Genomic DNA, 13,238 nt, shown 5'->3' with positions numbered 1-13,238 from the left:
GTGCTAGCAATGTTCTCTTTCTTGATTTGGATGTGGTGGTTACAAAGGTATTTTTCTTTATATTAATTTATCAAATGTCTTATGCACATTTCTGTATAAATGTTCCATTCATAGTAAAAATGCTTTAAAATAATAATCATTTAATTATAAAATCTGGATAAAAATGATTTCTTCAATCTCCCTTTATTTTTTTTAAATTAAATTTATTTATTTTCTGCATAACAGTATTCATTATTTTTTCACCACACCCAGTGCTCCATGCAATCCATGCCCTGTATAATACCCGCCACCCGGTACCCCAACCTCCCACTCCCCCGCCACTTCAAACCCCTCAGATTGTTTTTCAGAGTCCATAGTCTCTCATGATTCACCTCCCCTTCCAATTTCCCTCAACTCCCTTCTCCTCTCTAACTCCCCATGTCCTCCATGCTATTTGTTATGCTCCACAAATAAGTGAAACCATATGATAATTGACTCTCTCTGCTTGACTTATTTCACTCAGCATAATCTCTTCCAGTCCCGTCCATGTTGCTACAAAAGTTGGGTATTCATCCTTTCTGATGGAGGCATAATACTCCATAGTGTATATGGACCACATCTTCCTTATCCAGTCGTCCATTGAAGGGCATCTTGGTTCATTCCACAGTTTGGCGACCATGACCATTGCTGCTATAAACATTGGGGTACAGATGGCCCTTCTTTTCACTACATCTGTATCTTTGGGGTAGATACCCAGAAGTGCAATTGCAGGGTCATAGGGAAGTTCTATTCTTAATTTCTTGAGGAAACCTCTCCAAAGAGGTTGCACCAACCTGCATTCCCACCAACAGTGGAAGAGGGTTCCCCTTTCTCCACATCCCCTCCAGCACATGTTGTTTCCTGTCTTGTTAATTTTGGCCATTCTAATTGGTGTAAGGTGATATCTCAATGTGGTTTTAATTTCCCTTTAAAAATATAAGCAAAATATTTTAACATTTTTATGCAGAGATTTAAAGCACAGTGTTATTTGGGTCCATATTTATCAATATACATTAGAATTAAGATTCTCTAGACTGATAGGTTGGTTTATCTTTTTTTAAACCAAGTATTACTTTACACATTCCTATTCTACAAAAATTTGGACTTGAAACCATATTATAAGAAAAAACTATGATAAACATTGTTCTCTTAATACTATGCAAACATAAATTATGTCTCATTTGTTTGAATTTTTTTATTTGATACAGATAGTCGTACAGGCACTGCAGTGTTCCCATTACTCGATTCTTTGGCAGTTGGTGAAAATTACTGATGGTTCTCCTTCCAAAGTAAGTAAGAGTTTCTGAAGGCAGAAGAGTTATGACTAAAATAAATAATCTTGCTTAAATCAGTATTTAACAATTTATTGTTACCAGTTATTTTAATAAGTGATAATTTAATGAACTATATAGTAATTATTGTTATCAACTCTTGCTTTATCCTATGAATAATATATTTTACCTCTCTGAAAAATAACCAGTTCTTCAAGCAATAGATACAGAGTTGTATAGAGAAAAAGTTAAAAGTCTTAAAGAAATAACTGTAGTAGAAGTCACACGATCTCTAGCAGGTGACATGCTAGTAAAAAGAGAATAACATTGAAGGTAATGCTGTGTAGCTCTTGGGGAATTATGAGGCCTTGGGGCCCAAACTGAATAACACTCTCGTTAAAAACAAATTGTTAGATAATTTTTTAAAATTTTAATCTATCCATGACCATTCGAAACAAAAAGGAAAATACAAATCAAAGATTAAATGAAACTAGGATCCAAGAGAGTGAAGCGGAGCCCAAAGCCTACTATCCTTGAGGATATCTTCCAAGGCCTTTCAGGGGTGGAATATCTTGTAGGTAGCATATCTCTAAGTTGGGATACTAAAAATCTACTTCCAGCACAAGGATAAATTAGAAATAAACCTACAACAGCTCCATTTATGGAGGAATATAAGGGAAATAGCCTGTCTTAAAATTTGTCTTTGAATAAAGGAGAGAAAAATCTTTCGTATAAGTTTATAACCATGAGCAGGCTTTCATGTAGGTTTCCACTCTAAATTCATACTACTTCAGTGGTCCATTAAAAAATTTAAAAAGCAAGTAGATTTTGATTTAAAATACTCTGTATTGATGGTATCTCACAATGTTTATGTATCCTCATCTTAACAAAACAGAGGCTGTTTAACCAGTAAAGGTTAATACAGTATAGAACCAAGAGCATGATATGGAGCATTCTTTCTTTGCTGATTAATAATTTGAGGATTTCTCTGCCTTTAGAAAGTATTTGCGGTTTTTATTTTCAGTTAGAGCAACAGTAATGTATTGGTTAGCCTCCTGGTTTTTATATTCTATTGACAGTTTTAGTCTTGAAACGCAAAAATCAAAGTTCACCTTTTATTAGTAACTCAAGTCACTTTAAAGTTTATTACAGTTTTGCGTTTTTGAAATGTTCCTTAATATGGTAAAATTAAAGGATATTGAATATATAGAAGTTGAAGTTTGATAGCAAGAGTTTATATATTACACATAATTACTTTTATTTTGATTTTTTCATTTGGTTGATTTTGCTATTCGTTTTTTTTTTCTGAGATCATTTAGATTATCTGAGCTGTTTGTTTTTTGGCTGAATATTGATTCTTGCATTTATTAAATTTGGAATATATACATGCCCCCAAATTAGCATAATTAATGGTTAATTCCTCTCTTAAATTTAATTTTAATTTTGTTCTTTGCCATTATATTCCTAATTGTAGTGAGAATCTCTATTCTTGAATCCACTTCTTTGAATATTTTCTATATTTTTAGCCCTCTTATAGTAGAATTATTTTGAAATTTCTTAGCTTTCTGTTTAATTTTGGTCTGACTCATTCTTCTAATAAAAGATCCCTTCATTTTTTTATCATTTCTCATAATACAGATTTCATAGTTGTCCTTGCCACACTGGCAGTGCAGTGCAGCTTTTGTGGTTAACACTGATTTTCTTTATGCCAGAAAATGCAGCATCTTTTAAGTGCCCTCTTATTCAGTTGTTTGTATAAAGTTTTGTGTGCATTTATATCATACGTGAAATTCTTCTTACTAAAGTGTCTCTCAAATTATTACTTCTCATTTTGAAGTTGTTGGTAATTTTTTTTAACCAAAGTATGTTCAGTAATATCATGTGCTAGTTATATCTGTCATTGAAAAGTGGTTCTCTAAGTGATAATCTTGAAAAGCATGAATCTGTAAGACTCCAGCAAACTTTAAAAAAATTAATCTCTCATTGCTAAGGTTTCTCCTTTTAAAACATTTATTTTAATGACTCTCTGTATAATAATTACTAGATTAGTAATTGCCAAACTTTCTGATCCCTTACGTGATACAGGATATCTTTGAAAATTTAAGACCTATATACATAAGCTTTGTATGCATTTAATCTGTATTATTGCTATCCCCCCTGATATGATATAAACTTCCTAACTGTAGTTCCAGCCACATCATTAGCTTTTTGTATAAATAACCTTAAGGCAATTCACTTGAATAATTTTAAAGCAGATAAGGTATGTCAAACCATTTTATCTATTGTGAAATATATTCCAGATATTAATAACAATTAAAATACCCACTTACTTATTTCTAAAATTGAAAGTTGTATTGGACCAATCATTTCTTCCTCTAAAATTCTTCAATCTGCTAAGGTTAATAACTGCTATAACTGCATGTATGTGGATAGATACATGAGAATCTTAACAGTAGGTTAACTCTGGGAAAGAAATTCTTCGGGAACAAGCATAAGAAGGAGAGAAATTCATTTTTGCTTTATACCTTTTGATTCTGTCTGAGGGGGTGTTTTTGTTGATGATGATATCTAACAGTGATAATAATTTCATCACAAAAAGTTCAAAAATAACTTGATTCTCCCATCCTGCTCTTAGGTTTTGACTTATCACATATAACTCAGAGTTGTTGAGCTTGAATGAACATTAGAAAAAAGCCTAGTGTGTCCTGTATCTTATTTGCTGTAGCAGTATTATTCTGTTGTTTATAAATGTGATATTGAAGCTATAAGGAAATTTGGGAGTGATTTGATGAGACCTGTTTGTTTTAGATAAGGCCTAGAAGGGGACATTGTTGTTAATATTACCTTGTTAATATTTTACATTTTGTAAATCACTTTAATTAAATGCTTTAACTTAATTAAAGCTTCCTCATAATTCTATAAAGTGGGTGTTATGATAATCCCATTGTACAGAAAAGGAATCTGATACTTAGAAACATTGGAATATGATTAAGATCTGAAACTTAAGAACGCTAGTCTTTTGAATCTCAATTTAGTTTTTCTGTTAACACTTTTTGAATTCTTCCATTGTTAAGCTTTTAATACAGCTAGTTCTAGAGAGTTTTTAACACAGCTAGTTCTAGAGAGTTTTGTTGTTGTTTTTAAACAAAATTCCTAAAGGCACATTGGTTGACTCCTTGCTGAATACAAGCTAACAATGTCTGTTAATCAGTTGTATACTGACAAATTATGTAAGTTATATCACAAGCCAGGTTTTTTTCATCATTCGGTATCCCCAATGGGATACATTTAGTGAGAAGTTACTGTGATTTCTTAAATACCAGTTTGTAATGCCAGTGAGTTACAGTTGAAGTATATAGAGTACTTTGGTAATACACTCTATCCTTTTTTTCCTTTTATTTTATGAAAATTAAATTTAATATAGTAGCCTCCTGGGGTCTATATATTTAACATGAGTAATGTTCAGCATTTAGAGACAACTTGAAAGTGTTCTTACATGAATTATTTTTTATTTTTGTTGTTGAGCAATTAATATGTTAATATGAAATGAACCATTTTGCTAGTGAGGAATTAGACAGCTAACCACTGTTTTTCTCTACTCACTATTATATTTATAGAAATTCATTTAAATCTGTGAGGAGGTCACTTAAATTTTTAATTAATAAATTATACTTATTAGTTTTGGGTGTAAAATATAAATAGATTGGTTTTCATAAATTCAGGCTCTCTTACTTGAGGACTTATTCATTATAAAAAATATATAAATAAAATTTCTGAATCTTACCACCTGTGGATTAACCACTGTTAACATTCTGGTGTATTTTCTTGCAGTATTTTTTCTAACGCACTTCAGTCTCATCACAATATATTTACAGTTTACAAAATTTTGTGTCTCATCTTCAATCAACATGTCCCTCAGTTACTAAGACCTATTTGTAGATAGTATTTTTAATGTATGCATGATAGTCCATTGTATAAATATACCATAATTTCTTTTACCACTCTTATCTCTTGGATATTTAGGCTGTTTAAACATGTTAATAAATAAAATTAATGCCATGATGGGCATTTGGGTGCAAAAACTTGTTCTGCGTTACATTGTTTCATCTCATGTTATATTCTTAGCAATGGAACTGCTGGGTCAAAGATGGTACATATTTTTGAGGCTTGATATATATTGCCAAATTGCTTTTAGAGAGTACTTTCTAAAATTTATTTTTCTTCTCTGTTGTCATGAACACTGTCATTCAGAAAGTTATGAAAGGTAGTTATATTTGGTTTAAATTCAAGTTATAATTTAACACAACAATGAAAACTTTCATAAAATGAAATATATGAAAAGACTATATCAAGAACAGGATTAGATCTTTATTTGAATTGGAAGTGCATTGGGTTTTACCAATGGGTATTTCCTCTGTTCCCCCTAATTTCCAGAGTTGAAGCTCTTTGGCAGTCACACAGGTCATGCTCAGTATACTTTGCTACGGTGCCCCCTAGTGCTGGTCCTGTAGAAGCAGCCTTCAGTTTCTCTTCTCTAACAGAAAACATCCTCTTCCTTCAGCTCCTTCTGGACATATACAAAGACATTTAAAGAGCCAGGTAAATAAGAGTTAGGGCTAATATAATGCCCCTATTGCCGTTTTTGGCCTTGGGAGCTAGAATTTATCCTCAATATTTTTTTTCCTCCTGGGAGGAGCTGTCCTACTCTCTATAATCTTAAATTTGTAGCTCTCTGCCTTACCCTGCATGTTCCTACTATAGATAGCAATAGGGAGGACCTGGGGCAAACATCTCTGCCTTCTGGACCCTGGCCCTATTCCTAGTCTTCTAAGTTAAAATCAAAATCCCTTGGGTGCAATTCATACAAGTACCTCATACAAATACCTCAATTATTATTGAGGTATTTAGCTGCAAAATTTATTCCTCCATTACCGTCTTGACTAAAGGGTCTCCTCTGAAAATTCCAACTTGTTTACTTACAAAAAGACTGAGGAAAGGAAGAGTTACAGTGAAGATGGGACTGATGGTGGCCAAGCCCAGTGAAGAGATATGCATAACCTTACTATTCTTCATAAAAATGTACATTTTTAGAAGTGTACTAGAAATAGACTCAAATGTGTAAAAGTCTACAGGCTGCTTTCTACACCTGTTTCTTTTCCCTCCCCAGTCCTTTAGAATAACAATGAATAAGAGAGATAGCTCACTTGGGACCTTGCCCCAAATTACTGTAGTAACAAAATACAGATAGTACCTCTCCATCTGCAGATTTAACTGCTTTGTAGGGGAAGGGAGTAGTGCCAAGAGCAGGAAATAATAGCTGTCCTCTAGGAACACAATTTTAGTAGTGTATAACGATTTTACTTTATCTTTTCTTCTTGAATGTTTCCCCCTACCTTTTATTTCCTGAGAATTCTATCCTGAGTAACTATGTAGTCAAATTAAAGCCTTTCCTTTTGATTGTTCATGACTTCAGAGTCATTCTTTGATAGTTGTGTTTCTATTAATACTATGTCCTATCTCAAGTGCCTGATTGGTTGGTCTAGGAAAGTTAGGGGAGACAGAGCCAGGTCTTGTTTAAATCCATTTCTTGTTCAGGCCTCAGAATGTTCCTTTAAAAAAAAAAAAAAAACCTGCAATACTGAAGTAGGTAGCTGTTTATACCAAATTCTAAGCTTCTCCAAAATTTTATCTAATTCTAACATTCTAAAAACCTCTGAAAACCAAAAGTTAAATATGTTCAATTTAGAAAAGAACTTCGAAGTCATGAGTCATTAAGAATTGCATGTTGTGGGGTGCCTGGGTGGCTCAGTGGGTTAAGCCTCTGCCTTCAACTCAGGTCTTGATCCTGGCATCAAGCCCCACATCAGGCACTCACATCGGTCTCTCTGCTCAGCAGGGAGCCTATTTCCCCCTCTTGCTCTGCCTACTTGTGATCTCTCTCTCTCTCTGTGTGTGTCAAATAAATAAATAAAATCTTAAAAAAAAAAAAAAAGAATTGCATGTTGTTTGCAACTCTATTCCTAGGATTCTAATTTTTTAAATTGCTCTCTGGTTGGGAGCAACAGAATATGTCTTCTTCAGCTTTACTAGCCTATTCGGATGTTGTTTTTACTTACCCAGGGATAGTGGTCTTTAAAGGACTCACTGAAACTCCTTAACATATTTAATACTTTATGATATAAAAAATAAGCCAGGACTGAGAAAATCTATTCTAAGGAACAATTATTATAATTTAAGAGTGTGTTTAAACTGAGCTTATCAGAGGTCTAAAGCAACAGTAAGAGTATTTAAACAAACATAACACTTCCCACTTTCTAGTACAGAAATTGGAGACTTGCCTCACCATAATTAATGATAAAAGCTTACTTTCTTGTCCATTTATTTAAATAGGAAATGGGTGGTCCATATTGTACTTAATATTCTCTGATATCATAATGCTTTTTTCCTTCCTAAAGTGGGTTTTTTGTTTAAAAAATGTTTTCCAGCAGCTGTTCTAAAAATCACTAGGTGTTTGTTAAATGAAATCTTCTTACAGACCCAATTTATAAATATAAGAAGCTCCTTGCTAATAAATAGAGTGTATTTCCAACATTTTTTGTGTTGGAGTATGATCTTTGGAGTTAAATCTAAGTTCAGATTTTGTTGCCGTTTTTTACCATGAATGGCAAAGATAAGCAAGTTACTACTTCTTTGGAAGAACTTCAGTTTCCTAATGTATATGTGGTATTTACTGTTAGATAAGGTTTTGAAGAAGATTGAATTGAAGGAAATGTTTTAGCAGGCCACAACTGTTGGTTTGATAGCATTAAACTGCAGTCCTAGTCTGTGCTTTCCTAATCTTCCCTTTCCAAACCAAGAATTTGATACTAAATGAATTGTTATCTAAGGCTGTGGCAGTATGTAAACATGCTCAGTAGCTAGTGTAGGTTTGAGAAAGAGCCTGGTAGATTTTTGTTCTCCATCTGTATCTTGGAATAGTTCTGGAATTCAGGTCTCTCAGTTTGGTCTAACACGCATTACTTTTCCCCTGCCCCTCTGACGACTCCTCTAGCTTCCTTCGTCTTTGTACACTGTAGGAAATAAGTCAGATGCTTTGGAACTATAGTGGGCAGCTTAAGGGTTCCTGGATCATAGGTAGATTTAGTCTGAGGCAAAGGCATGATGAGTCAGCAGGTGGGGATTCAAATTCAAAGCAACACTGAAAACTAGGTATTGCATTTGGGGTTTAAATATTCAGTACTTATTTTAATGTGTATTCACAAAAGTGGCACACCCTCTCCCCACCCCCAAAAGAGAAGCTAGTAGCAGCAATTCATACAAGAAAGCAGTATTAAAGGTACTACATAGGGTTTACCCCATCACAGTGGTGAGGCTTTTTACTACGTCTTTTGCTGACTGATGTGTCCCAAGTAAATGAATTTAGTTCCATTTGTTTTTATCATATTTAATGTGGACAGTGACTTATTTGGGCTGAAAAATAATGTAATGAGCCCCATTACATGTTAGTAACAGTGCTGAAAACAGGTAAAATAACACAGCTTATGCTCCAAAGAGCTGTAGAGCCCAGTATAGCCCATGAGCCAAATTTGGCCTGACCTTTGTTTTTATAATAAAGTATTAATGAAACAGCCATGTTCATTCATTTATGTACTATCTAGGACTCTTTTATACAGTGACAAAGTAGTTGGGACAGAGACTGTATGGCCCATGAAGCCTAAAATATTACTGTCTGACTTTTGACACAAAAAGTTTGCTAATCCCTGGCCTTACAAGGTAGCCGCCTGCTCTTGTTACCAGACTTTGTCAGTAATTCTATTTCTTTATTCTGGGTAACTAGTTTTGTGCCCTTTCTTTATCATGAAAATTGATTACTAATTCAACACAGGCTTTATTTTCATATTCTGACACCTTTGACCTAGTCTTGGTCCTTATTTTACAACTTTTCTGTTCTTTTCCTCCCCATTCTTAAAATGTGTATTTGTCAGATAATGTTGAACTAATAATTTTTCTATGGCTTCAATCTCCGGCTGTGATTATCTTAATGGTATTTCATAGTTGTAGATAAAAGGACAGCTAAATTTTGTTCTTTCTCTAGACACATAATACTGTGATACATAATAAAAATGTACAAAGATGAAGTTAAAGGAGAAGTCAGCGGTACAGGGGGAAAATAGTGACTGTTATGACTAACTTGACGTACCTCATCACTCCAAAATACAGATAGAGCACAAAATCTGCCATGCTGTATCTCAGACCTACACTAGATACATATTTGTGTGTGTGTATAGGAACTAAACTCTGACCTTTCTTCATTGATTATAGTCATATTGAGATTCTTGGTTCTTAAGGGGCAGTTTACAATTAAGATCTGTTTTTCTTCTCAAGTTGTTAGAGTAAGTCAGCTTTGAGCCTTTGTGCCTTTTGAGAAAACTTCTATGTGGCTTATATGATAAATTCACAATCTTTATGCCAGCCTTATTCAGGGTTTTTCATTGTGAGATTTTGCCATCCAGTTGTAAAACATCTTAATTCCTTGAAATTCTTGGTTTCAGTAGATCTACCAGAAAGAAAAACAAAAAGAGAAAAACCAAAAAACTTTGGCCAATCTAGTGAAACAACTTCCAAAATGGATACAAAAGAATCTAGCCCCAAGATATTATAACTTAAATCTTGGGAAAATCTTAACCACCTGACCCATTGAAATTCCTTTCCACAGCTACCTGGGAAAAGTGTTCATGATGCCAAGCTGCTTTCTGAAAAGAAGAGAAAACACTGGTTTCGTTTAGGAAAAAGCATTTGAAAAGAAGTACCATATAGTTAGTTCATATATAGCTTGTACTTGCCTAAGAGAGAACAGTAAATTACTCTTTTTTTTCAGTCTGTGTCTTTAGTTCTCACCTCTACAATTTAGGTACTCTGGCTAGAAAGGGGATTTGTAAGTAAAATAAGTATTTAGAGTTGTAGAGGTTCTCCCAAAACATTCTAATTTCTTAAAATTGCACTCTGGATAATCAGCATACTTGTTCTTGGCTTGTGTCCAGTGGATTAACTAGCTTTTGTGTGTGTGTGTGTGTGTGTGTATACACAAAATTTTATATATATTATTTATATCATTATATAACATACTTTAATATTATATTTTATATAATATAATAATCTATATTTAATAATATTATATTTTATATTATTTTTATATATTTGAGTAATTTGAGTTTCAAATTTCTTATCTCCATAATGTCTGTTTCCTCAGCATATTAATTTTCTCACTTTGTAGAAAAGAGTCATTATAGCAAAATGGTTAAGAGCACAGACTAGAGGCAAACTGCTTTGGTCTTTGGGGCTGCATTTAACATCTCTGTGCCTATTTCTTTGTATGTAAAAATGGAAGAGTGATAATAATATCAGTACCCATCACGGTTATGAGGATTAGTTAATTCACAAAAAACTTAAAGTAGTGCTTGATACACAGTAAGTGCCAGCAAATGTTAACTTTATTTTAATTGAATTCTAGCCCAGAAAAAAGCTACATATAAAAATGTTCCTTTTTATTCAATGCACGTTAAGCATATTTAATTTTTTTCATAATTACTACAGCTATTACAGCAGGAGAGGTTTTCATTCCAGAATATACAGAATGTAACAAGTTTTCTCAGATTTTAAAATAGCGAATGGTTTATATTTTAAAGGAGTTCAGGTAAATGTACCAACTTTTAGTGGTTTAAACTAAGCTCTTGTTATTGGCCCTGTTTAAAATGTTTTTATATTTCTTTTTCTTTTTATCATTTTGAGTATCATCTGTTAACTGTTTTTCAAAGGACATTAAGAATAAAGCCCACTCAATGAGACTTACCTTAATACTGGAGTTTTAAACTTGCAAACCCCGAACCTCTTTTAAAATTTTTATTTAACATCCGGAAAATTTCTGAAGGTATTTACTACCCTGAATCCCAATAATGGCTGCCTCCCTTAACTTGATCACAGTCACAGTCTTGGGAATCATGATTCCAGCTATTTAAATCAAATGAAATATAGTAAGATGCCCACAAAATGAAGTGGGAAATTGTAGAGTGAATAAAAGTACTGTATTCTGAAATCCACAAGAACCTAAATTCTGTTCCCGGCTGTTTAAAGGGATTTATCATGTAAGATTAGTTAAAATATATAGTATCTCTGTCCACTTACCTAAATCTTTTGGTATTTATATTTCTTTTAATGGAATCTAATTGACTACAATAAAACTAACTTTCTTGAACACTCAAATAATATTTAAGTTGCATCCAAATCTAATCCAAACTTTACTGCTAAAGGCCTTTAGCTTCTATTTTCTTGATTACTTCCCGTTTCCAGTTTCTTCTTAAAATAGTTCTGATTAGTCATCAGTTGGTTGCTTACTTAGTTGCAATGTTCAGTTTACAGCTCTTCAAATGAATTGGCAAGTTGTCATTTTTTATCTGCTTTATGATTGACCCTTAAAGGAATACTTTGCCTCAACTCCAAAGATAGCTGGTTCCCTAGACTGCTTCTTTGCACACTGACTGAGAAATTTAAGGACATAAAGGATCATTAATACCTCCTAGCATCATTTTTTTAAAACTCCGTTCATAGTTTGATAAAATGAATACATGACACATTTGACCCTAGAATTGTATTATCATTTGTATTATTTGTACTGGCATTTCATTCAGTAAATATTAATTAAACACCTGCCATGTGCCAAACACTATTCTAGGTACTAGCAAGGGAACAGTGAACATTCATCTTTTAAATACTTAGAAGGTTTACCAGTTAGCACCAATCTGTTCTCATCTGAGTGTCTAGGAGTTAATTCAAGAGAATCACAGAATGCCATAGAACCTCATAGTTCAGATTCAGTTACAGATTTTTAAACACTGTAATCCTGAGACATAAAATTAATTTTCTAAGGTCACACTGCTGGTCAGTAGCCTGGCTTGCTCTTTGTTTTTTGTTCAATTATTCATTCATCAAAATTCTCAAAAATTTTCTGTTAAAAAGATCAGTAGGGGTGCCCAGGTAGACTCAGTCAGTTAAGCATCTGCCATCATGATTCTGGGGTCCTGGGATCAGGGGGCATCAGCCTCAGTTAAATAAAATCTTAAGAAAAAAAAAGATCAAAAAGAGACCACCACCCCCACCCCCACCCCCAAAAAATCCTCCATCAATCTCAAAAGACTCTCTAGCAGTCATCCTATTTTTTTGACTCTTGGTAAACTTTTTTGAGAGTTGCCTTCTGCTTTTTCTTCCTTTGAACCCACTGCCGTCTGATTGAGCCCTTTAATTCCACTAAAAGTGTTCTCTCCATGGTCACTCACAACCTTACCATTGCTTTAAATGGGATAGGTTTTTTTGTTTGTTTGTTTGTTTTTAATTTTTTTCCTAATTTTTTTTCGCTTGTGTTTTCTCTTGTGACATTTGTGAATTGTTCAATTACTACATCCATTTTTTAAGTTTTTTTCCTTAACATTTTTTAATGTTTTCTTTCCAGAAGATGCCGTATTCTTCTGGTTTTTACTCCTACTCAGACCATTTCTTAGACTTCTTCACATGCTCTTCTTTCTTAGCCATCCATTCTATATTGGTGTTCCCCAAGATACTTTTTTCCCCTTATCTGCATATCTTCCTTGAGTAATCTCATTTACTTCCCTCTCTTCTGTTGCCATCTAAATGCCAAGGATTCCCAGATATTTATTCCTACTCAAATTTTTTCCCATGGGCTTTGAACTCCTATATTGAACTGCCTACTAAACATCACCAGTAGGATATTTTTCAGGGATCTCAGATCATTATCTCCAAAACTGAACTGTTGTTAGCATTTTGTATGTGTTAACTATTTCAGTGACTTACACCATCATACATCTAGTAGGTGAGTACCTAAAAACTTAGGGATGAATCAATAGCCCCCATTCTGATTAGTTTGTAAATTTTGTCCTG

At 33.5% G+C, this 13,238-nt stretch overlaps 1 protein-coding gene across 3 annotated transcripts in view; it reads left to right on the top strand.

The window, feature by feature from the left end:
• The window catches only part of STAG1 (STAG1 cohesin complex component), a 428,530-nt gene that overhangs the window by 377,142 nt on the left and 38,150 nt on the right, over nt 1-13,238 (top strand). For 2 of the 3 annotated variants that reach the window (XM_059390976.1, XM_059390977.1), the window contains one exon: nt 1,227-1,307. The exons of the other annotated variant lie outside the window; for it this stretch is intronic. In XM_059390976.1, the coding sequence (XP_059246959.1) occupies nt 1,227-1,307 (81 nt within the window). The remainder of the gene's footprint in view (nt 1-1,226; nt 1,308-13,238) is intronic. 3 annotated transcript variants of the gene reach the window in all.

Source organism: Mustela nigripes, chromosome 2 (assembly GCF_022355385.1).
Source record: "Mustela nigripes isolate SB6536 chromosome 2, MUSNIG.SB6536, whole genome shotgun sequence".
NCBI classification, from domain to species: domain Eukaryota; kingdom Metazoa; phylum Chordata; class Mammalia; order Carnivora; family Mustelidae; genus Mustela; species Mustela nigripes.
Note: the sequence above shows the minus strand (reverse complement) of the source record. Positions and strands in the feature narration are given on the sequence as shown.